Source organism: Triticum dicoccoides, chromosome 5A (genome assembly GCF_002162155.2).
Source record: "Triticum dicoccoides isolate Atlit2015 ecotype Zavitan chromosome 5A, WEW_v2.0, whole genome shotgun sequence".
In the NCBI taxonomy this organism is placed as follows: domain Eukaryota; kingdom Viridiplantae; phylum Streptophyta; class Magnoliopsida; order Poales; family Poaceae; genus Triticum; species Triticum dicoccoides.
This window is the reverse complement of record NC_041388.1, coordinates 694242106-694267831: the sequence shown is the minus strand read 5'-3', so window position 1 is coordinate 694267831 and position 25726 is coordinate 694242106. Positions and strand designations below refer to the sequence as shown.

General features: G+C 42.1%; 2 protein-coding genes across 3 annotated transcripts; one reads left to right on the top strand and one right to left on the bottom strand.

The window, feature by feature from the left end:
• The first annotated feature begins 3232 nt into the window (after window positions 1-3232).
• LOC119304244 (fatty acyl-CoA reductase 1-like) lies at window positions 3233-6144 on the top strand. Its single transcript, XM_037581413.1, has 8 exons — window positions 3233-3445; window positions 3595-3698; window positions 3811-4016; window positions 4121-4221; window positions 4372-4729; window positions 4849-4930; window positions 5242-5621; window positions 5744-6144. Exons 1-8 carry the CDS (start codon window positions 3355-3357, stop codon window positions 5943-5945), a joined length of 1524 nt encoding a protein of 507 aa, XP_037437310.1. The 5' UTR covers window positions 3233-3354; the 3' UTR covers window positions 5946-6144.
• An 810-nt stretch (window positions 6145-6954) lies between these two features.
• On the bottom strand, window positions 6955-14054 carry LOC119304243 (branched-chain amino acid aminotransferase 2, chloroplastic-like). Of its 2 annotated transcripts, none has more exons than XM_037581411.1 (10): window positions 14036-14054; window positions 10216-10304; window positions 9935-10109; window positions 9612-9788; window positions 9382-9513; window positions 9065-9163; window positions 8399-8515; window positions 7760-7855; window positions 7551-7663; window positions 6955-7424 (listed from the first exon to the last, which is right to left on the bottom strand). In XM_037581411.1, exons 2-10 carry the CDS (start codon window positions 10281-10283, stop codon window positions 7304-7306), a joined length of 1098 nt encoding a protein of 365 aa, XP_037437308.1. In that variant the 5' UTR covers window positions 10284-10304; window positions 14036-14054; the 3' UTR covers window positions 6955-7303. The 2 variants fall into 2 exon arrangements, with proteins under 2 accessions (XP_037437308.1, XP_037437307.1); XM_037581410.1 differs by lacking the exon at window positions 14036-14054 and adding an exon at window positions 10758-10966.
• Window positions 14055-25726: the final 11672 nt, after the last annotated feature.

Sequence of the window (25726 nt, the reverse complement as noted above, 5' to 3'; positions counted from 1 at the left end):
CCTCTAAAATTCAATGTATATAAGGGACCTAGCTAGCAATATTTTCTTTAAGACCGTGTTTAGGCCATTCGCTCTGTTGGTCTCCCGGTAGATTGGAGCCGAACTAGTGTACGTGTGTGCCAAATTGCCCGGAGCCAGACTTCAAGAGGTCGGCATAGGACAATGATAATGAAGGCGGGCGGAACCAACTGCAATGCCATGGACCAGCGGTTGTAGCAAAACGTCCACGCCCACGCCCACCATTGGAAAAAGACGTCCACGCACCGGAATCAATGCCAACCAAATATCCAATGGAGCAAGTTTTCCAACATCGCCACACAGGAGTACGTACAGGACACTGCATCATCATCTACCAACGTGCGGCCGGCCGGCCGGCCATTCATTCATCTCCCAACTGATCCTCCCAAGCTGGTCCTATTACTCCCTGCCTTTTTAGGTGTTTGATTTGATTAGCGAAAAATGTGTTTTTTTGCCAAACAATGTATACTTTAAAAAATGTGGGTTTCCTAGCAGTCCTCGAACTCGCTTTCCCTTCTTTCCTACACCCTTTGTTCTGCAGAACTGATGTATTTACGTTATATCATGGTAATGGAAAGTGGTAACCCCGGTCCAAAAAAAAAGGATTTGTTGTCGAATGAAGTTTCTAAACAAACATTGCTATGACATGTTATATATGTTTTGCTAGTTAAATTGACGACCATTGTTCTCGCACCAGACTCATATTCCCATCAAAGGGGCCGAGGGACTATATGAGACGGTTGTGCAACCAATATCACCAATGCCGTTTTTACTCCAAAGAGGTGGACTCCTAGCTAAGCTATGTTCTGTTTGTGAGATTAGTCATTTCTTGGAAACTTGGACAAATCAGATAGATAGATAGATAGATAGATAGATAGATAGATAGATGCCTCTTCTAGTTAGTGTTTGCGGCAATGATCTGGACCTTTTGGACACGTAACAAGATGGTTATTGAGCAGGTCTTCTTGTGACCGTCCTTTGGCTTCATATTTAAATTTCTAGAATTTTTGCAGCACTAGCGCCCGCTCGTTAGGCCGCAGGACTGAGATCGGTTAGGCGGCATGATGGATCCGCTGACTGCGGCAGATGCCGCCTTGCTCGGGCACCTAGCCACTGACCTGCCAGTCACTTGGCGCCCTTTTCTTCTTTTTAGTAGGGCATGTTTGTGTTCCTGTCCTGTATGTTTACTTTTCATACTTAAACTTGTTGTATGAATATGATAGTTGCCTTACCTATAAAGCAAGGCGAAAGCCTATTTCAATACATCCATGAATTCCCTAGCTAGTCTCTTACTTCTCCATCCCCATCATTTTTACGTACGTAGAACGACAACATGTGGTTTAATATCGGCAGGCAACTAATGCCTACATTAATCCATATCTCCCAACCGATGATGTTTCCTTCATGTTTACTAAACAAAAGGAGTAGACCTAGGTAGATGATACGCCGCCTCTCTTGATGGCTCTTGTTCTGCCGTCGTCTTCCTATCTCATCCCATCAATGCCAATGTTGTGCAAGCAAGTGAAACGAACCATGATTCGCAAAAAAAGAAGAAGAGGTGAAACGAACCATGTGTTCTAATAAACAATGGAGCAGTAGATGGAATTAATAGGCGCCACGTACTACGTCTATGCTGTCCGTACGTACGTACCAGGAATTACTATGCCGGCCTCTTTAAGCCAGTCAGGTACGTAGCACTAAACGAAACAGGCAGGACATGTTTGAAAATCATTGTTCCAACTTTAATAACGTACACAAGAACTTGAAGGCATGATAAATCCTGTGCTAGTAGTACCGGACGAGACTAGTCTGCTTTCTCCCCATGTGCCCATCCGTGCTCCCGCATATGTGGCTTGATTTGATTGGACAAAATAAGACCCGGCCCCACCCCCTTAAAATCAGGGGGGAGATGATTAGATTAGAAAGGAAAAAGGGAAAAAGACAGCCGTAGGATAAAGTGGGAGCACGGATGGGAGCATGGGGAGGAAGCAGACAAGCCGGATCCAGTAGTACCACCCATCTGACTGTCGGGTTTTAAGACATAGTAGAGTACTAACATAATGATCTTCAAAATATTGCGTCCAAGTTCTTTGCCATAGGTTTTGTTGTATCGAGCCAAAATATACCACTAAATTATATGCTAACAGTGTAAGCCAATGTTTTGTTCTAACCAGAGAAAAATACGCTCTGCGTTTCGAAGGGATGGATTACGACCAGTGAAAAAAAATATAGCGCACTATAGCGTTTTAAGCAATGTCTCGCTAAATAAATCATTGTATAATATCTCGCTAATAGCACGCTAATAACATATTTTCAAGGCCACACTATTTTGTCATAGCGCACTATTTTTTCATTGATTGTGATGCTACTCTACCGTACTCCACCGATTAATTGTAAGAGTACCCTATAATTTCTAATGGTATAACTTTCATGATATATGATTTGTATTACATTGGTTCAATTGTACATGGGCCTTCTAAACCGAAAAGGAAGGAATATTGAACTTCTCTAGTTTTCTAAACCAGAGTTAGGACATCCTCACCCGCAAAAAAAAAAAAAAGGATTTAGGACGTCCTACTGACAACTCATTCCTAAGTGTGTAGCAATAATATGAGTACTTCTGGTTGCCCACCTTAGCTATTACTACCTCCGTCCTGGTTTACTAGCCCTCTTCTTATTCTGGTTTATATTTTGACCATGCTTTTAACTAATAAAATATATGTTATGCGTAGAAAAAATAATATCATTGAAAACTACATTCAAATATGAATCCAACAATATAATTTTTGATGACATGCATTAACATTTTGCTAGTTAAATATGTGGTCAAATTTAACTCAAAATACTATGGGGACTAGTAAACTAGGACAGAGATAGTAATTTGATGGCTAGCAAACGTACTGCAACCCCAATAATAGCCCTATTTGAAAATCTAGAGTACTCCGACAAAATATTTTGACTGCATGTGATTCCTCTTATGATCACTGAGTCTTTGTTTCGGTTGGACAGCGCATAAATGTTGCGCTCAAGTGCCTCAAATTAAGACACCCCTCTTCTACCTACAACACGAAAGACCCTTTTTTCTTAGCAAAAGAGGGGCCACCCCCTCCGATTTCATACAATGAAACCAACTGGTTCAACTGCCAAAACAACACTCCAAGACAAAACACCTTGATGGCCCGTGTATAAATATTGTGTACAGGAGCCTCTTTCCACTCACCTACACAAATCATCTCCTTCTTCCTCTCTCTCTCTCTCTCTCTCTCTCTCCCTGCTCTCCCTGCTCTCTCTCTCTCTCTCTCTCTCTCTCTTGCGCACACAAGAAAAAAAATCAAGATGGTTGACACACTGAGTGAAGAGAAGATCATTGGATACTTCAAGAACAAGAGCATCCTCATCACTGGATCAACAGGCTTTCTTGGAAAGAGTATGCATGCATGCACGCATAATGTTTATACAAACATATTACGCATGCATATACTATTTGTTGCAAATTCTAGAAGTTTTTTTTTGCGTCAAGTTGATATGTGTTGTGCTCATCTGTTACTTAGTTCTACTGTTGGTGCATATGTGCAGTACTAGTGGAGAAGATACTGAGAGTTCAACCTGATGTAAAGAAGATCTATCTTCCGGTGCGAGCGGTGGATGCCGCGGCGGCGAAGGATCGGGTGGAGACTGAGGTAGTGTTGTCCATCATGGTTCTTCATGATCTAGACCTCTATTGCTCTCATGATTCTTTTGATCCCTTTGCTTGAGTGTTGGTACTGAATAATTTATTTTCTATGTGCCCAGGTGGTAGGGAAGGAGTTGTTCGGGCTTCTGAGGGAGAAGCACGGGGACTGGTTTCAATCTTTCATCTGTGAAAAGATCGTCCCATTGGCCGGAGATGTGATGCGTGAGGACTTCGGCGTCGACAGCGAGACCCTGAGGGAGCTCCGGGTGACCCAGGAGCTCGATGTCATCGTTAATGGCGCCGCCACCACCAACTTCTACGAAAGGTGCGTCGTCGTCAACTGATTGTTTTGTCCAAGAAAGGAAAAAAAATCAGCAGAGAACTTGAGTAGGTGCAGCAAGAGTACGGAGTGGAATTGTGTGCGTGCAGGTATGATGTGGCCCTGGACGTGAACGTGATGGGAGTGAAGCATATGTGCAACTTCGCCAAGAAGTGCCCCAATCTCAAGGTGCTCCTCCATGTCTCCACGGGTACGTACACCAACTCTACAAATTACCATCATGGACTATGAACTTGGATGCTTCTGGGGAAAACAAAAATAAAGTTCTTGGATGTAATTAAAGTACACCTAGATTTGATTTACAAATCAAGTTAATGAATTCATACATGAGTTGGTGCAGCTTATGTTGCGGGTGAGAAGCAAGGACTCGTGCAAGAGAGACCATTCAAGAATGGCGAGACGCTGCTCGAGGGGACCCACCTCGATATCGACACCGAGCTGAAACTGGCCAAGGACCTGAAAAAGCAGCTTGAGGCCGACGCCGACTCGTCGCCCAAGTCCCAAAGGAAGGCCATGAAGGACCTTGGCATCACCAGGGCCCGGCACTTCGGGTGGCCGAACACATACGTGTTCACAAAGTCGATGGGGGAGATGGTGCTGGGCCAGTTGAAGTGTGATCTCCCTGTTGTCATTGTCCGTCCCAGCATCATCACCAGTGTCCAGAACGACCCACTGCCCGGATGGATCGAAGGCACCAGGTTCGTTATATGCTTCTCTTTCCTTTCCCTGCCTCTAAATTTAAAGTGCAATCGTTTTAATCTGTTGCAAATGCAAGTAAATAAAGGATGTTTGTTCAATGTAAAAATGTAAATTGCAGGACGATCGACACGATCGTGATCGGCTATGCGAAGCAGAACCTGACATACTTCTTGGCGGACCTCAACCTCACCATGGATGTGGTAAGCAACGTTGCACTATGCATGCAGTTAATTAACATACTCCCTCCGTTCCTAAATACTTGTCTTTCTAGGCATTTCAACAAGTGACTACATACAGAGCAAAATGAGTGAATCTACACTCTAAAATATGTTTATATACATCCGTATGTAGTAGTTATTTGAAATGTCTAGAAAGACAAATATTTAGGAACGGAGGAAGTATATTCCAGGCATGCAATGGTTGGTTGTCAGTCCAGGAATCCATACAGTAAGATATGGATTTCAACGACGGCGGTGAATGCAATCGTGTGGTTGGGTATATGTTGGTGCAGATGCCGGGCGACATGGTGGTGAATGCGATGATGGCTGCCATCGTGGCGCACAGCTCGTCCTCATTGGAGAAGACACAGTCACATCCCGAGCCACACGCACCGGCGGTGTACCACGTGAGCTCGTCGCGGCGTAACCCGGCGCCGTACAATGTGCTGCACGAGGCTGGGTTTCGGTACTTCACGGAGCACCCTCGGGTGGGCCCTGACGGCCGCACGGTGCGCACCCATAAGATGGCATTCCTCAGCAGCATGGCTTCCTTCCACCTCTTTATGATGCTCAGGTACCGCCTCCTCCTTGAGCTCCTCCACCTGCTCTCCGTCCTCTGTTGTGGCCTCTTCGGCCTCGACACCCTCTACCACGACCAAGCACGCAAGTACAGGTTAGTCGGTTTAAATCTTTTGCGGATGGCATTTTGATAACAAGTATTTCCGGACGGAGGGAGTATCTTCTTGATGGCGCGGCATATATGATGACACGGCCTTTATTGTTATATTGTTGTAGGTTCGTGATGCACCTGGTGGATCTGTATGGGCCCTTCGCGCTGTTCAAGGGCTGCTTCGATGACGTCAACCTAAACAAGCTCAGGCTCGCCATGACCAGCAACCATGGAAGCCTCTTTAATTTCGACCCCAAGACCATTGACTGGGACGATTACTTCTACAGCGTCCACATCCCCGGGGTCCTAAAGCACATGCTCAACTGAAATATCCATGCACCGAAAATTTAGGCGTTGCCTTAATAATTAAATAATCGTACGTTGTAAGAAATATCCTCCCAAATTGGGTTCTAACCGTTAAATAATCTGTGTGAAAGAGGGAAATGTGTCTGTCGCTTGATAGTGCAGGCATCAACTTGCATATGCTTCTTGAAGAACAAGGAATGCTACATCATGAGTTTCGTTCTGGCTCGTGCTGTATTGCCAATTATGACTAGTATTGGTTGATAACAATTTCTTGTTCAGTCACATATTGTACCTTGACTAGTATTGATTGTTAATTATAATTTCTTTTCAAGAGAAATAAATGTAGTGCTCCAAGATTTGTGAATTATGCATAATCTTTTCAAGCGCTTCTCAGTTCAAAACGAATAAGCCAATCGATTAATATTTGTGTATTAGACTTTGTTTAAATTGACGCATCTCCAGAATTAAAATCAAGATCGACCGCATCCATGAACCAGGTCACTATGCATACACATATCACCAAAACGTTCTACCATGCATGGGAAAATGTTTTTCATTCAATTTTTCTACTAATATTCAATAAATAGTGTTACAACTACGCATAATCAAATATAATAATTCATGTATTTTAAGTTTAGTTCTCATGTTATCAAGTCAAAATTTTATCAAACAATTCCAGCAGCAATGCATGGGGCCTCCTCTATTTTATATTGCACAAAAGTCAGACAGAACTCCTTCCGGTTTGGGTGTTCGGCTGGGCTGGCAAGCCTTCCGTCAGTCCTAGCCCAATAGCGAGTTCGAGCACTCAGGTTTGCTGCCAATACTCCAGTTAATTCCGTAAATTTTGCTCAAAAAAAGTAAATTCCGCAAATATAGTATTAGATAAGTACTAGTACGTATAATTCTAATACTTGGTAAATACAGTATAAAATAATAGTACACTTTTGTTTCAGTAAATATCAATCTGTTTCAGTAAATGCCGTACTAATCAAAGTTGACACGAATTTTAATTTGGCTAGACAATTTCACGTCAAGAAATCACAATAAATTGGTTCAGTAACCCAGCGGTCAGGGCCGCACACTCAAGCTGTACTCAGCATACAAGATAGGAAAAGAACACTGCTTCACATCACTCGATACATTTGGAGTAACGCTTATTATTCTGAAAAAAGAAATCAGAGGATAAACACATATTCTTGTGCCGTGTTCAGGAAGTCTCGCTAGCTGCCCAGCTAGACTGACCATTTTTGCAAGATCCTAGTTGATGGTAAACAAGAGAATTACATATTAGCTTCCCCTAGGTCCCAGTTGAAGAGTTTAATTCATCTGCCATAGCAGTGTTCTGGAAATCTGTCGAGCCAAGATCGGTGATGCGATACTTAATTCAGTTGCATGGTCCAGCCCATCCGATCCTCTGCGTGACCCATCTGGAGGCTTGTCAGCGAGGTGTATAGCTGCTGTGACACCACGCCGACTCCTTGGTTGCCATCGTATTCTACCCTGAAAAGCAGAAGAAAATGCATGGTGGTCTGAGTTCTAGTAGTACATGGCTTATTTGTCGGTGTTTGAACAGCCAAATTAAACGCCATAAAAATTGACAGTTCCAAGGCAGAGCAGAAGCTTCACCTTTTCCCCTTATAGGTAATGCTCCCCACGGGTGAAACCACAACAGCTGTTCCTGTGCAGAAAACTTCGTCTGCATCAAGCAGTTCATCTACAGACACATGGCGTTCCTCCACCTTAAATGAAGCACATTGTGTTAACTAAGGCCATATAAAGCGAAGCATCATATAGTACTTCCGATCAACTGTTGATTTTTGGTGACCAACATTTACCTTGTAGCCTTTGCTCTCGGCAACTTCGATGATACTTTTCCTTGTGATACCAGGCAATATCGTTCCTTCTATTGCTGGAGTGGAAATAGCATTGCCCTGGTGCAAAAGACCATAGCAAATATAAGTAACATTTCTTCAGTCCTTAACTTGGTGAAATAATATTCTTCAAGAAGAACTTGACAGCATACTGATAAGAATAAAGCCAGGTATAAGTTCAGAATTAGAATGAGTAATCACTCGGTCCTCAAAAAAAAAAGTAATTACTCCTTGCAAAAATAATGACCAATGTTCTATACAAGGAAGATGAGAGATAAACTAGATGGACCAAACTGTTTTTACATCTTTTTCTGACAGATCAATTCGGTTTGTATCTTAAAGGAATATTCATGTCACTTCCCTAGTTACTTGGAATCTCAGAAAAAGATAGGTCACATGAGGGTGATAAATCCTGTAATTTGGCTACTGAAACAAAGATTCATAGTAGCTTATCATCCACATTAGACTTGCTTAGTTTGTAGAGGGGGCAAAAGTTGTACATAACTAGGATGCTCCCACAGGATTCGGTCGCAAAAACTACTTTTAAATGCAGATACTGAAACAGATTTAAGAAAATAAGAACTGCCATGTGAAGATTCATACTTTCACAACGAAAATATTGCATGAAGAAACTTCTTCCAGATATTTGTTGTGAACGGCATCCAAATAGAGGACATCAGAATATCCTTTGTCCTTTGCAGTTCTCTGTGCTTTCAACACCTACATGGTGACGACAAGTTTATCAATTAAGTGATCATAGTTTCAGATTTAAAAGTCAAAACAATGTGGGCGTAGTTAACAATTCATTACAGAATCGACGGCTTCAATTTCAATATAGATTTGCCAACAATATCCTTTTACAACAATTTATAACGAGAAGGAGAAAAGAAAGATGTGCCGAGGATTTAGTTAGCACCATAGAAAACAGAGGTCTGTATAAATATCCAACACCTAGCAATCGTAAATGATAAAATAATGGGTGTAAATGTTAGTACTGAAAAAAATCCCAGTCAACCACTAAGAGCAGCTATTACGTAATTTCCATCATTCTATTTTTTCTTTCGAAAGCTGTATACATTATGTTGTAGATGTACATTTTCATCATTTGCAGTACTACAATCATATTTCACCCACAGAAGTTTTGGGCACTGGGGAGAAGGCATCACGCGAATGCCAAAGCAAATGATGCCCAAAAAGGTTCTTTTTTCCTACAAAAGGATGCCAACAGAGGTCGAAAGAATGAAAAATAATGCCGATGTTAAAAGTTACCGAGGCATAGTTTCCAATAGTTTTCACGCCTCCAGTTCCACCAGGGGCCGCACGGTGAAAGTTATCTTCAATAATCAAGTTAATAGGAGCTAAACCTTCCTGTAGAATAAAGTTAACAGACTTAATCAATATCCAGGATGGTATAAATTTGGAAAAATGAAAACTATTCTGGATAGTAGATAGATCATGGGGGATGAGCCTGTACTTGTGCAAATATGCTTGTGGCATAATTACCATTCATCTATACTATATCATCAAGAAGATAAGAACGGTACTTGTGACTAGATGTTTGTTGAACTGAAAAACTCGGTACAAACCTTGAAATAATTTCCAACAGGGGAGACATAAATAAGGAAGGTGTACTCAGGAGCAGGTGCAAGACCAAGAATAGCCCCGCTTCCAATTAGTAGCGGCCTGATATACAAGGAACCTTTACCGGTAGGAGGCACCTAAAATTTACAGTAGTACATTAAAGAAGAAGTTAGGGGATCATAGGAATGTACAGAGGGCAATGAAATGAGCATGAGAAGACATAAAAATAACTTACCCATCTTTTATTTGCCAGAACAGTTTGCTTCACTGCATCCACAAATTGCTCAACAGTCGGTGCAGGCATGCACATCCTATCTGAACCATTTTTCATCCTTATGGCATTCTCCTCCGGACGGAATAATAGGACAGACCCATCAGTTTTCCTATATGCTTTTAGGCCCTCAAACAGTCCCTACATGCAAGAATAAAAATTGTTTAAGCACGTCTGATACCTTTAGGCCATCAAAGAGTACATATTTCAGTCAGAGATTATCATAGCTACTTGCTATGCCACCGCATATATGAAATAATGTCTTCCAAGTCCTCCGGTTAACAAACCTGTCCATAATTTAAGACTCCAGCAGACGGGCTTAGTGCTATGGGTCCAAAAGGCACGATTTCTCCACTGGAAAAGTTTCCATCTGTCCCGCATTTGGCCATGTACATAAAGTCGGTATCGACAAGGCCGAAGCCAAGGTTTTCCCAGTCCAGATCGACTATGTCAGGTGTTTCCCTGGTAAGAATCATACCGTCAGAACAAAGCAGCCGTCAGAAAGGACAGATGAATACTCATGAATCTAGTCCAAACAAAATAGTGTAGTACATAAATAATTGCATACATGTATTTGGCTGCTACAGAAGCCTGGCATCCTACTGTGGTATGGGCCTTGTGATGGAGAGTCGGCATCGAGTAACCGCGAGTCTGTATCTGCAACCAGGAGAATGTAACCAAAGGACTGTCTGTGAGATGCCAAGGATGGTGACAAGAAGTAAAACCACCTGAACTGCCCCCCTCTGCAGATTTACAAGGAAACACAAAACCAAGCCGGGAAAACGACATTTTGAGTAAGACATTTACAGCTAGTTCTGTAAGTCAAGCAGCAGATGACAAAAAAAGTCAAGCATAATGGTTATCCAGCAGGACCATACAAACAAATGATATGCATTGTTCAAGAAATGATCAGTGCTATCCTAGTTGGCCGCTCATTCTGCCAGATTCAGTCACCCACTGCCTTGAACATTGGACATGTCAAGAAAATGGCCAGTCAAGCTCGCATTTACAGATTGGACAAGGCATCGCAATGCTACCTAGAGCGATCCAAAACAAGCAGCTGATATATAGCCCCACGCATTACGATCCTGAGAGGGATGAAGCAGCTACCTGAAGCGAAAGGGGGCAGGGCAGCGGCGGCGAGAGCGAGGGCCGCGGCCGCCGCCCGGCGACGGCGAGCGAGGGGCCGGCCGGGCCGCGGGAGGAGGCGAGGCCGAGCTCCATTTCCGCGCGCGGGGGCCGAGACCGAGGTGGCGAAGGCGGGCAAGATGCCGAGCGGCGAGGCGAATAATGCGGCGGCGGCGGCGGCGGTCAATGGGTGGCGGGCGGTCAAGCCGCCGCTCGGATGGAGAAGCTAGCAGGAGCAGCGGCCCTCCGCGTACCGACAGAACGCCCACGCTGACTACCGGGTCCCGCGCAATGCGGTGTTGACGCAGGGCCCATTGGTCAGTAGCAGTTCTACACGGTCACCTGGTGTGCAACGAGTCAGCGTGCAGCGTCCCACGCAGAAATTTTTTTGTCTGTTCCGTTCCGCTGACATGTATGGCACCCCGTCCCTACCATGTTCGTACGCAAGTGGAGTAATAATAATGAAATACAGGGAGACACCCCGCAAAAAAAAAAACAAATTTCAGGGAGACAAATCAGTATGTACTAGCAAAAGAGTCCGTGCGTTGCAACGGGAGAGAAAATATAACACACGCTCTTAACTCAACAACCATCACTCAAGACCACAATAGATCCATCTCCTTTATTTATGCGAGGCGTCATATTTGTGTTGCCGCTTATCCTCCTTCTCACTCTCGCCGACGATGGCCTCGGTGTTCACACAAAACAACAAAAAACATGTGTTGAATATGGTTAATTCTAAGGGTCTCTCTCTCTCTCTCTCTCTCTCTCTCTCTCTCTCTCTCTCGTTCGCTTTCTTTCACTCTCGCGATGAGAAATCTGTTGTTTTCCCTTGCGACATTTTTCAGAGGTATGCATGTGTAGTTATCGATTTTTCTTTCCGTATATGGTCATAGTGGGGTGTTTATTTGCAATCCGGATCGCTGCCGGTATGAAAAAAAAATCTTGCGCTATAAATTATAAGTTTAACAATATTTTAAAAATATTTAACAGGTAAAATTAGCATCATATTTAGACTCCACACATTTTTCTAATAAAATTTCATATATAATATGTTAAAATCGAAGTTACGGTTTAAAAGATACAGATAATTTAGAAAATCATTTGGTTTGACTCAAATATATTCCAAAATAATATTTAAAAATACTTACCAGGTAAAAATAATCTCATATTCATATTCTACATATTTTTCTAATCAAATTTCATATATAACATGTTCAAATCGGAGTAACGGTTTAAAAGATATGGATGATTTTTAAAAGCATTTGTTTGACTTAAATATGATCCACGGATGAATTACCTAAAACATCAGGGGGTTTCGAAAAATGTAAAATAACGGTTCGGGTGTGACTTAAATCCGGACAGCGGGTTGATTTCAGAAAAAGACAGGGACTTTTGTGTAAAACACGAAAATACGATTCATTTTAACTTAAAACAGGACTGCGGGTTGAATTTTCTGAAATAAATAGACTTTTTTGAAAAATGTCATGACGGACGAAAGAAACCCAATTTGTTTTATTATTAGGTAAAGATAAAGATATATACTGGTCCGCCCAGCGCCAAAAAAAAGGAAAAAAATTCCGCAAGATGATTCTTATCATGGCTTTAGGGCCAGTTCATTTGCTAGCTTTGTTGGGCTTTCAGAATAAAGTGCCCCCTATCCAATTTATTCTAGAAGCTCAACAAATTTTCTTTTACTAGGCTTTAAAAAAATTGGTTGGGCCTTTAGAGTAAGCTGGATAGGAGGCAGCTTTTTGCAGCTTATAATCTAGAAGCCATCAAAAGAACTGATCCTTAGTTCAGAACTATGGAAATGGAGGGAGTATTAAGGAAAAGTTATAACCTGCGGCATGTATGTAGATATTATAACCATGCAAACAACAACAACAACAACAACAACAACAACAACAACAACAACAACAACAACAACAAGATCGACGGCAGAAACAACAATCTTTTGTATGCGGCACACACGTAATTGGGGAGTACGTACCGTGTCGAGCCTACCGTGGATAGATAGCTATATGCTGATTGATGGATTTGAGTGATGGTCGATGCAAAGTCACTGGAAATCATAGGGGCTTTATATAGAGGGAGACATGTATGGTAGATGCAATGGATGCTCATAGCAAGCCGTGTGAACAAAGGAAGCTAGGTAGTTGCTGGCCCTCGGTCAAGAGTATTTTTAGACTACGCGCAGGCATCTTGTCTTTGTGTGTGTTTGTACATTACTAATTCTAGTGATCAACATGCATGTGTTCAAGATCGATATCCGGTTAAATTAATGTGCTCTGTATTCTTATCTTTTTGTTAACTATTAACACACACACACCTGTCACGTCCTCAGCGTGTAGTTTCATACGTACGTTACGCGGCATCAGTTCTTTTCCCCCTTTTTCTTTTAGACCGCCGACTAGTTCACGAGTCATAGAATACAAACATGCAACGTATATGCTCTGCCTTGCTCTACACAATCATGTAGAGCATATTATTTGGGGCCTACACCTGCTATATATATCCTATAAAAAGGAAATGATAACCATGCGACGTCGTGACAACGTGTATACGATGAGCAATCATCAAATAGCTAAGATGGATATATACCAATCCTTTTTTTTTGTATATGCACACACAACAGACTGACGGAAGATCATGGTCTTTGTAGTATACTCCCTCTGATCAAGGGGGAGGCGAGGCGGAGCTCCATTTCCGCGCGTGGGGACAAAGACCGACGTGGCGAAGGCGGGCAACAACAGACCGAGCGGCGAGGCGAATTCGGCGGTGTCGGCGGTGGTCAATGGGTGGCGGGCGGTCAATGGGTAGCTAGCAGCAGCCCTCCACGTTCGGACAGAAGCCCACTCTGACAATCGGGTCCTGCGAAATGTGGTATTGATGTAGGTCTCACTGGTCAGTGGCCTGTGGACCCAATCGCCTGGTGTGCAACAAGTCAGCGTGCGTGTAGCGTCGCACCCAGAAGAAGAAAATGTCTGTGCCGCTGGCATGTAGGGCACCACACCCCTACCATGTACGCCAAGTAATTGATTAACTAGCCGATTAACTTACTGGTTAGTTTATTAATCCTCTGCTCGTCAGCCAACCAAGCAATTATCAGTTAACATTTCCCTCAACAATAGGAAGTACCGATAATTTTGAGCAGCTATATGTAGGAGTATATTAAGCAAAAGCTACATAAATGCTATAAGCACGCAAACAACAACAATCGTTTCGTATGCGGTATGCATGTAATTAGGAGTGTGTACCTCTCTCCGTGAAGGCAAAACAGTTAGCGGTCGTTGTTGTGCGCCGTGTCTACGCACTTGAGCCTATCACGGATAGAGATAGCTATTGATCTGCTGAATGATGGACTCACTTGAGTGATGGTCGATGCAAAATCCATGAAAAGCATAGAGGCTGGCTCTATATATAGATAAGAGAGGCATGGTCGATCGACGCACACAGCAAGCAAGCAGTGTGAACAAAGGAAGGAGACCATGCAATTGCAATGCATGCGTCCTCTAGCTAGCTAGCGGTCGGTCAAGAGTATTTTTAATAGTTGACGTACTACCGTCCTTTTGTAAAAGACAATATATTCTCTTCTTATTCCTCCTCTTCTTCTTGCATATCGACCATCCATGTGTTCAAGATCGATATCTGGTTAAAATAATGAGCTCTGTATTATTTTGCTAACTAACACACACACATACACACACACCTGTCACGACCTCACGCATGCAGTTTCGTACGTTACGCGGCGTCAGTTCTTCTTTCTCTATTTCTTTTGGACGCCCGGCTAGTTCATGAGTCATGGAAAACAAAAAACATGCATGGTATTGGTATATGCTCTGACTAGACCTGGCCATCCTCCAGACCAGGCCGGGCTTTGGGCCGGGCCTGACCAAGCCTGAGGTAGAAAACTCAGGCCCGAGCCCAGCTCAACCCGGCTATCGGGCCTAGTTTTCAGGCCCGAGCCTGGCCCGTCACAGCAAAAAAAAACCGGCCTTGGGCCTGGCCTCTTCAATAAATGGCAAAAACAGCAGGCCCAGGCCCGGCCTGGCCGATCTTTGGGCTCAAAACCTAGGCCCAGGCCTGGCCCGGGAGCAGCATCGGGCCGGGCGGCCCATGACCAGGACTAGCTCTGACTTGCTCTACACAATAAAAGCATGGATATTATTTGGGGCCTATATCCTGTGAAAAAGGAAATGATAACCACGTACGCGACGGTCGTGAGAACGCGTACACAATGAGCAATCATCAAGTTGTTAAGATGGATCTAAACTAATCCAACCACAATGAGCAATCATTGAGTAGTTAAGATGGATCTAGACCCACGGAAGATCGTGGTCTTTTGTAAGTAAATGGCTTGACCTTACCAATTAGTGTTGTTGTAAATATATCCTGCAGCTCGGGTCCCTATGGCCTGGCATCGGATTCGATCACTCGTCGGTACCTACCTTACGCTAACCGGCCGCTTGACTTTTCCTTTGATTTTATTTTATTATATATATGTATACCCAAGTATGTTAAAGTCAGAATACGCGTGCTCGATCCATCAGCAACTACTCTCACCAAGACCCACCTTGTGCGGTGGTCTTTGCAGAAAACAATTAACATGCATAATGACTTTGCAACACCATTGCAGGTATTACGATACTTCAGGACAACAGAATGTGCCACTAGAGTTTATTTTATTTTTTAGACACAATACAAACACATATGCTCATACACCCACCTCTATGAACGAACGCACGCACACTATCCTACCCCATGAGCACCACTGAGAGACTGAGCCGACATATCTTTTTGAGATTGGCAAAGTCGCCACAGACACCTTTGTAATCGACTCCTCCCACTGAACTCACATCGTCGGACGGCGTAAAAGTTATCTAGGAAAATGCGACCACCCTCTTTTAACCAATTGCTTAGTTATCAGAATAAGTTGTTCGCCTTTCTTGGCTTTTTGTTGTTGAAAAAGTGGATTATGCCCATGGAAAGCCCTAGCAAATCCGGGTGCATCAATATTTTACTGAAGGAATTGCCCACCCTAATTATTTTTTAAGAGCATGCAAATTGCGTTCTTTAGCTTCATATAGAAGTTAGAGGCTAAGGGGCTGTTTGGATTGTGACTATCTTTGCCATATATTGATTTTTGCCACACTTGCCTTAGTTGAGTTGCTCAAATTGTTAGTCACATTTTAGCTTGCCTAAGGGAATCGTATCACACTTTTTGTGTCTATGACATGTGAAGTTCACTGCTCATAAAAAAAATACTTGCCTAAGGTTAGGCGTGGGAAAGTGTGACAAGGTGTGGCTGGGAACCAAACAACCCTAAGATACCAATACGATGGACAACTCCCATCACAACACGGTGAGTAGCAAAATCAACACCAACTCCAACTCGAATGCACACAATATGGTCACATCCTAAAAATACTTCAATTAAAATGTTCTTCAAGAAGACGTCTCGACCAACTCCGGTCACGTACGAAGAGCAACAACTCCAAAAGAACTATCTTTGCCAACGCACCAACCACCCACGAGCGCCTAAAAGAAACGTTGGCAGTTTGGTGGGGCCGCCATATTTTGCCAGCAGTCACCACTCATGGCGCATAGGTTGATGTAGCGACCCAAATATTAGCATGACTCTGAAAGTTGGGCTTGATTCCAAACGTGAGTCCATGTCATCAGTCAACTCCCTACCCTCCTCCGAACTCATAGTTCATGAATTCTTAGCAAGTCCTAGCATCCCTGACATAACCCGACACCTCCCCGCAGCGTGGATTCAAAATCTTGCCGGCTCCGACAATGATGCAGAGCTCTAGTTGTGACATCAAGCATGGCTCACGGCGCCCTGCCGGAAGAGGTAGAGCCAGGATTTGTGAAAGCCTAAGGCTAGACCAATCGGCTATAAATAATGCCAAATACCACACACACGAATGCATCCTAGAAGAACACCACAAATTCACACTAAAAATAAAGATATGAATTCATTATTATCACAAAAGAACAAATTCCGTAGACATGTCATCAATTTAACAAAGTGCATCATTGCAAACGGGTAAAACAAAATCGAGTAAAGTAATACTACAGTTTAACATCAGCGTTCAGCAATTCATTGGTTTCAACTTCTTATTGTTTTAGACAGAGAGATTCATTGGTTTCCGGCTTTCCGCTGATGCAAAGGAACCAGAAGAAGAAATGGTGATACGTACAACGCTAGAGCCGGTTGTGGAGATGGAGCCGAACAGGACCTAGCTTGAAACCGACGAGGCGACGAGCATCAGGCGGAGCCGCGCAGCTCTGGAACTCTGGATCTGGCTTAGGAGAAACGCCTGGGGCGGCGCAGGAGACGAGCCAACAGGGATTCTTTCTGCTCGGCAGGCGCGTGATCGATGGTATCCATGCAATGCAGTGGGCGAAAGGATCGCAGCAGACCAACGTTGAGAGCTCAGCTGGGCTGAGAAAGTGAGACGATTTATGGGCTCAGCTGCTGAGGCCTGGGGCTGGGCTAGGCCTCTTTAAAAGCTACAGATATCCAAAATTTCTACTGGTCGTTATAACACCGGGTTGGGCCACGCCTGGGGCTTCTCCAAGGAACTGACTCTACTTTCTATTTTTTTCTCAAAAAAAAAGAATGCACTTTCTATTTCTTGTGGAGTGGCTTTTGTAAAAACAATTAGACCTTGCTCTGTAAGGGTTGGATCTTTTAATATACTCCCTCCGTTTCTTTTTACTCCGCATATAAAATTCTTTTGAAGACAAACTAGATAAAGTTTGACCAAATTTATATAAAAAATATGAACATCTACAATACTAATTTTTTTACATGATAATAAAGCACAGAGTGCTTCTACCCATTCACCATGATCCAAATTAGCCTACAAGTTGGTGAGAATTACCCACCAATGCCACATGTAAGTGGCAAAAATGATTCGCTTTTTTCCTTCATAAATCAGCCGTTCCCGCTGGTTCAATACAAAGCTATTCTCTTATGTGTCACAAGTACATGCGCATCCCACCGGCTAAACACTCCCTCTTCAACCTGCGAGACGCAGGTTTGATCCCATGTTCTCCTCCTTTTCCCTCCCTTTTCTCTCTTTTGACAGCTGACCGTTTGGGCCGGCCCAACGTGGCCTTCAATTCTTTTTTTCCTTTCTTAAACTCGATTTTTCTTTCTTTTGGCTTTATTTCGGAACTCTGAATATTTCTATTACAAAAAACACTTATATTTAATCATGCTTTAAAGAAATGTTAAACTTCTCTAGAAAAAATGTTTCCATTGTCTACAAAAAAATGGATAGTGTGTATGGAAAAAAATTAAGAAAATAATAATGCAAGTTTCCATCTTTTCGAAAAAAGTTAAGCATGCATTTAAAAAATGTTAAATGTGTATAATTGTTTTCCTGCTGAATAGAAAAAAATATATAATGTGTATAGAACAAAGTAGACATAAAAAATCATAAGTTTTCAAAAGTATTAATCATGTATTTGGACAATGTTAAACACGTATATAAAAAATGATCATGATGTATACAAGAAATGTAGAATGTGTATAGAAAAAGTAGACATAAATAAACTATATGTTAAAAAATATTGACCATGTAATTCGAAAATATTAAATGTATATATCTAAATGTTTCTGATGTATACAAAAATGTATAATGTTTATGGAGAATGTAAGTGTTAATTATGTATTATCAAAAGGTTAATCATGTATTTTCCAATTGTTAAACGTGTATATAAAAAGATGTTTCTGGTGTATACAAAAAGTGTACAATGTATATGAGCAAAGTAGACATAAAAAATTATAAGTTGTCAAAAATGTTAATTGTATATTTGGAAAATGTTAAATGTGTATATAAAAATTATTCTTGGTGTATTACAAAAATGTAGAAAGAAAACAGACAAAGACTATAAAATTGAAAAAGAAACACAAAAACAAAGAAAGCAAAAAACCCGTAAAATCCAAAAAATATATCAAAAAGGAAAGAAAAAGAAAGAAAACAACTGCGTAATGACAACAAATGCGTAAATATTTGTTGGGCGTCATCAAGGAGTAACGACAACAAATGCGTAATGAGATACCTCCTCCAACTAGGTAGATATCTTTGTTGTCTAATAAATTAAAAACATCTTGACTTCACTTCAAAAATCATCCCAAATTTATGTTTTTGCGCAACACCACTTATCATGTTATTTGTCATGTGACATCGTGAAAGATTTCAAGGGATTTACTGGTGTCTCGAGAGTGTGAATGAGGGCTGACTTGTTCTCCCCCGTCGCAACGCACGGGCATGTTTGCTAGTGATATAGTATGTGAATACATTTCATGATGCATCTGGTAATATTGATTTCATATTACGAGTGTTGACAATTTTTTAATATAAATTAGTCAAACTTTACAAATCTTGATTTTTACCAAATTTTATATGCAAACTAAAAAGAAATGGAGGAAGTATATAAATGGCCATTGACCTTCACAAAAAAAATCAAGAAGTTTGTTTTCTATTCTAAAATTTAATACAACTTATATTTTAAAATACAGAAAGTAAGAAATCACTGATATAGAGGTACTTCTTGCAAAGGCCACCCTGCCTTCTCAGGTTGCGACAAATGACACACAGTGCGTCACTTAGGAGTTATCCTTTTCTCATAGATTCGTTATTTCAAAACATTTTACTCTTGAATTGTGCGTCCAAATCGTGAACCGTTTTCGCTATTGGATTTCTCGTGTCGAGATCTTCAAAACTAGATCCCGTATTAATAGGTTACGACAAACTTTTTACAATGTTCTTTTCAAGAAAACCGAAACAAAAAACGAGCCAGAAGCACTATTGTTTTCACCTTTCCCCTTTCCAACAGTAAGAAAATCAGTAGCAATAATCGCAGAAGCAAATATGTGCCTCAACAAGAAGCAAATTTGTTCCTCTCGCAAAAGCAAACCTATGTCTCCACGAGAAGCAATCTATGACTCTCACGAAATAAAAAACATGTTTTTTTTCTTTTTAAGAGGCACAACTCATGGAAGCAAATCTATGCTTTCACGAGAAGCGATTTAGAATTCTTTTTTCATCCAAACCTAGGGTTAGTAGGCAAAAATTAGAAGGCCAAAAAAATCATCTAAAACTCACAAATGAAAAAAAAAATCACGAGGGAACACTCAGCTCACCAAAATTGACCCTTTGAAGGCTCCCGCAAGGGACACCCTTCGGTTAGTTGGTCCCGAAAAAGTACAAGGATGCTCAATTTTGGCAATTTACCATGATCAACAACATAAGAAAACCAAAATAAGTGAATTGTCCATCCTAAGCAAAACGTTGCATGCAATTACTACGATTCAATCTAAGCGCACGAAGGGAACCTTCAATCTTTCAGTTTTGTGAGCTGTCTAAACCCGTGTTTAATGAATTACGCGGACGTGAGTTGATGAATCGAATTAACCCAACCTATAGTAACTTCCCTGCTAAAGCCATGCAAACGATGTAATGCACGCAGATATATGGAGTATTTACTACACATCTCCTATCCCTCCTTGCTCTCGTGGCTCACTTCTTGCATTGCATTTCATCTTGGCCAGCCGGCCGGGAGATAAGTTCACAAGGTTCAGCAGAGATGCGCCTCGTGCTCTGCGCGGCCCTAATCGCCGCAGCCGGAGTCATCTCAAGTTCGTCTCGATTCATCACTATCCTAGTAGCTGCCTCTGTTGCATCTGATCGATAGTAGCATTTACACAGCTTCTTGGTTGATCTAACGTACTGACCAGGAGACCATGCCCGGTGGACTTTGCGGCGGCCAACTACACGGTGTTTGCTGAAATTTGAGATAGGCTCTAGGCTCATATAGCAATTTCTGAAAAATCTGTAAGGGCTCATGTGGGTTATATGGCACTAGGTGTAGTGGGAAGTTTAATCCCACCCCGGAAGTGGAAGAGGAGTTGGACCTCCTTATAAGGGTTTCTCTTCTACATGCTATTGGAGCTTGAGAAAAGAAGAGGCCCTCGCGCACTCCTCCTCCACCGCTCGCCCGCCGCGGGATTGAGCCGAGCTCACACCTACGCGCTTATTTTTGTCAGAACAGATCACATCTGCTCCCACGCGCACGCCCACCGTCATTCCCTTGCTGCTGCTGCCGCCGGTGACTCCATCCCGTCCGCCGCATACACAGTCGACGGGAGAGCAGGTCTCCGTAACCAGGCCCTTCTGGTTCCTGTACGGGGTGAGGGGCAAATAGATTTTTGGGCAGCGATTACGCGACTGATTGCTTCTGATCGTCTACTTCCTCTACGTTCACGTCGCCTTCATCATCACCATGTCCACCAACACCGAACGTGCCGCCGCCGAGAAAGCTGAAGCCGACAAAAAGGCCGCTACTGCCACCAAAGCCGCGGCCTCTGCATGGCCTACTGAAGGGTATAACTCGTTTATCCCGCTCCTACTGTTTTCTGTTTTAGCCATGCTAGCGTTATACGTAGATTTTTCTGCAATTAGCATAGTACTAGTCATCAACCCGTGCAGCTGCACGGGCTACAATTTCAAATGTACAGAAAAATTAAAATAACTACATCCATTGTACATGAATATTTTAAGAATTCAAAATATAGCGAAACGTGGAAAAGTAGTATGAAAAACTACCACAAAGTCTTTGCATTAGTATTTTTCATATGGAAAAAGAAAAATGTATTCATTGGGTTTAATAGATAGTTCGGTGGTCCTTGTAATCTTTGGTAACATCAAGTATAGATGAAATTAATAGATTATGTGAAATAGCTAATAATAGGTTTTACGTTGCTTCAGAGTGACAAACAATATTTGAAGTCAAAAAAGTGGAAATGACCATATGATGGTTTACATTATTTAAGGTACATGTTCAGGTGTTAATGCATATATGTTTACAGTTTCGGTTAAAGAAAATGAAACTATGATGACTTAAGCATAAAGGTGAAAAAAATTCATTTGACATTATAAACCAAGGGCTATTTCCCATCAAAGAGGAAAAAATTAAAAACATGGTGGGCTTCTTATTCCTATAAATTTGGTAAACATATCTTTTTGTGTACCAAATATGCCCCATAGTTCTCGTAACTACATATTTAAGGTATTAAACTCTATGAGATGAGATGAATTTTGTTTTGAAGGAACAACACAATGCTAACATTCTTAAATCCAACCCAAGAAGCCAATTATTAGTACGATGAGAGTGCTGGTTACTGCAATGTCTCACCAAAAAGTTATAGAGATGTAAGAAAACAGAATTTGTCCAACTACAAACATAAACTTAGTAATTTGTTCATCACTAAATTTATTTGGAAGTATAATTCGACTAAGAATTATTAGCATAAATAGATTTTAATGGCACCTTTTGTAGTGGAGTATGTAGATCCAAGGGTTACCATACATATACACTGAAAACAATTCCAATCTGAGAACTTTATCGACCTGGGGGACAAACTAATATTAATGAAGTGTTTCTCAAGAATAACTCCGTGACATTCGAATGATGTCAAGTTCAACAAAAATATAGTCCATTATATATTCGTGTGAAAACTGATCTCATGGAGCCATTGTTTTGTAGACATGTATGTAGAACATCCTAGATACCTTCCAACACATGTAATTGTGTTTCTTTTCTAACCCCGAGTAGCATGGTATTAGCAAAATAAATAAAAATAGAGAAACAATAGTTAGATTATTCTTTCCGAAGAGCCAGATATGCTTGTCGATTTTTGGAACTTCGACGTGGATGTGTTTTTCTTCATTAGTTGCACGTGGGGCTGAGAACCTTTCTATTTGTATGTGATTGTTTTCATTTTTATTTGCTGGAACTTGGCTGTAGGTGTGGAGGACTTTTTTTTTGTACATGCACGTGTTGTCTTTTTTCTTCAATTATTAGACGTGGGTGCTGATGAATTTTTTTTACGTGATGGATTGTTTTGTACGAAATCGATTTTATTTTTATTTGGTGGAACTTGGACATGGGTGTGGAGGTCTCTCTTTTGTACATGTACACTTTTTTCAATTAATGGGCGTGGGTGCTGAGGATTTTTTTACGTGATGGATTCATTTTTTTCCTGGAACATGGAGCGTGGGTGTGGAGGATTCCTCCTTTTACATGTACGTGGTGTTCTGTTTAAAAATAGATGTGGGTGTTTTTTAAGGGGAGACGTGGGTGATAGGACTTCTTTTTATTTATGTGATGGATTTCCTTTTTTTTTTCTCAAACTTTTTGCTGGAGGACGTGGGTGCCCAAGAATATTTTCTTTTCTTTTTTATGGGTAGATATATTTCCTTTTAATGTTTGTACATGTATGTGATGATTTTCTTTACAAATAAATAAGAAACGTTGTTTTAATATATCATAACCATTAAATTTCTAATCTAACGGCTAGATTAATCTTGTTGATGTGGACTAACATGGAATCTCTTGTGGTGCCTCCAATTAGTAAATATAAGATATAAGATATAAGATGTGCTAGCTTGACTGAATATCAGTATGCGTTTATTTGTGTCAATGAAATGCTAGTGATTTACTCGTGAATTAATTTAATCAAGAAATTGCTTATTTACTCAACAATCCAAAAACCTATTATGTGTAGGACTTTTTCGGCAAGTGGCTTTGCCGCTGCACTAAAACCGGATAAGTTTACTGGTTCGTATTTTAAGCGTTGGCAGACTAAGACTATTTTATGGCTCACGACTATGAACGTGTTCTGTGTCACCGGTGTCTCCACGGAAACGATTGCTCCTGAATAGGAGAAGGCGTTCAAGGAGGCCACCGTTATGTTCCTCGGAGCAGTTCTTAGCGTGATCGGAGATAAACTGGTCGACGCATATTTACATGTGCATGTCGCCAAGGACTTCTGGGAGGCGCTCGAATTTAAGTTCGGGGCTGCCGATGCCGGGAGCGAGATGTATATTATAGAGCAGTTCTACGATTACAAGATGGTTGAAAACCGTCCTGTATTGGAGCAGACTCATGAGATAATATGCATTGTTAAGGAGCTTGGACTTCTTAAGTGTGAGTTACCGGGCAAGTTTGTCGCGGGCTGCATAATGGCTAAGCTCCCTAATTCCTGGAGGAACTTTGCCACCACTCTGAAACATCAGAGGCGTGAATTCTTTCTGGAGGATGTCATTGGCCATCTGAGTGTTGAGCAGAATTCAAGGGCAAAGGACTCGCACGGAAAAGGGGCCGAAGGGACTTCTGTCGCCAACATGGTGAACCAGAAGAACATCAACTCCCACAAGCCCAAGGGAAAGAATGGTGTCCAACAAAATACCGACTTTAAGAAGAAGGGTAAGAAGACCTTCAAGAAGAACAAGAAGGATGAGGGCTGCTTTACTTGTGGTTCGGTTGAACATTGGGCCACAAGTGCCCAAACAAGTACAAAAAGTCAGGACAGGACTCCAAGTCCGTCAACATGATTGTGGACAACAATGAGAATGGTGCACCTGGGTACGGTAATTTATTTACTGTTTTTGCAGCGTTTCAGCCCACCGATTGGTGGGTGGACACAGGTGCAGCTGTACATGTGTGTGCTGACATTTCATTGTTCACTTCTTACCAGGTCACAGGCCACGGGTCCGTATTGATGGGGAATGGCGCGAGTGCTTCTGTTCATGGTGTTGGCACGGTCGATCTGAAGTTTACTTCGGGAAGGATCATGCAGATGAAGAACGTGCAACATGTCCCCGCCATCAAAAAGAACCTCGTTAGTGGCTCCCTTCAATGTAGAGAAGGGTTTAAGTTGGTTTTCGAGTCTAATAAATTAGTTGTTACAAGATATGGACTCTTTGTTGGAAAATGTTATGAGAGCGGAGGGATGTTCCGCCTTTCCCTCGCAGATTTTTGTAATAAAGTTGTGAACCATGTTCATTCAAATGTTAATGAATCTGAAGTTTGGCATTCACGTCTTTGTCACATTTGTTTCGGTGTTATGACGCGGCTAGCCAAGTTGGATTTAATCCCGAGTTTTACTATAGCCAAAGGTTCTAAGTTCCTTTCATGTGTGCAAGCTAAGCAACCTCGCAAGCCTCACAAGGCCGCGGAGGAGAGACACTTGGCACCATTAGAACTCATACATTCTGATCCTTGTGTGACGCCCGGATACTTAAGCTACAGTAAACCACTGTTAATGATGCCACGTCACCACAATTACTGTTGCTAATCCCGCGTTAGTTCGAAACTAATTCAAATTCAAATTCAAAATCAAATCAAACGGTAAAAGTTTTCAAACTTTAAAACTAAAATATTCGAGTTGTGCCAAATAATGCAAAGTTAATTGTGGTGAAGAAACCCCACTTTTATAAAATATTTTAATACCCTAAAATGATTAAAACAGTAGGTAAAACAATTAAATAAATGCATTTTTGGTTTTATAAAATACTAAACTATTTTGTTCAGGGATAAAACCTTTCGTGGCAGTAGTTATAATTGTAACTCTATTTTAGCTATGGGTTTCACTTTTTGTAAAACTATAAACTATTATATAAAAAAATAAAACAGAACAGAAAAATAAAAATAGAAAGAAGAAAAGAAAACAGAACAAAAAGAAAGAAAGGAAAAGCCCCCCCACCCCCCCCCGCTGGGCCTCGGCCCAGCTGGCCACTAGGCTAGCCAGGCCGGCCCAGCCGGCGCCCCCATAACCCCTCCAAACCCTAACCCACGTCGCCCGTAACCCCCACTCCTCCCTCGATCCACCTCGTCTCCCCACCCTGCCCCGAGTGGATCTGGATCGGGGGCAACCGACGCCCCTGACCCCGCCCGTCGCCCGCCTGGAGCGCCTCCGCCTCGACCCCGTCGCCGCCAGCTCGCCCCCCCGTCGACTATTTGCCTCGCCGGACCACCCCAAGCTCGCCTCACCCTCCCCTGCACCCACCTTCGACGCCACTCCCGCGCCAGAGCCCTCCCCTGCCGACGCCTCGCCGTGCGCGACCGCCCGACCACGCCCGCGCCCG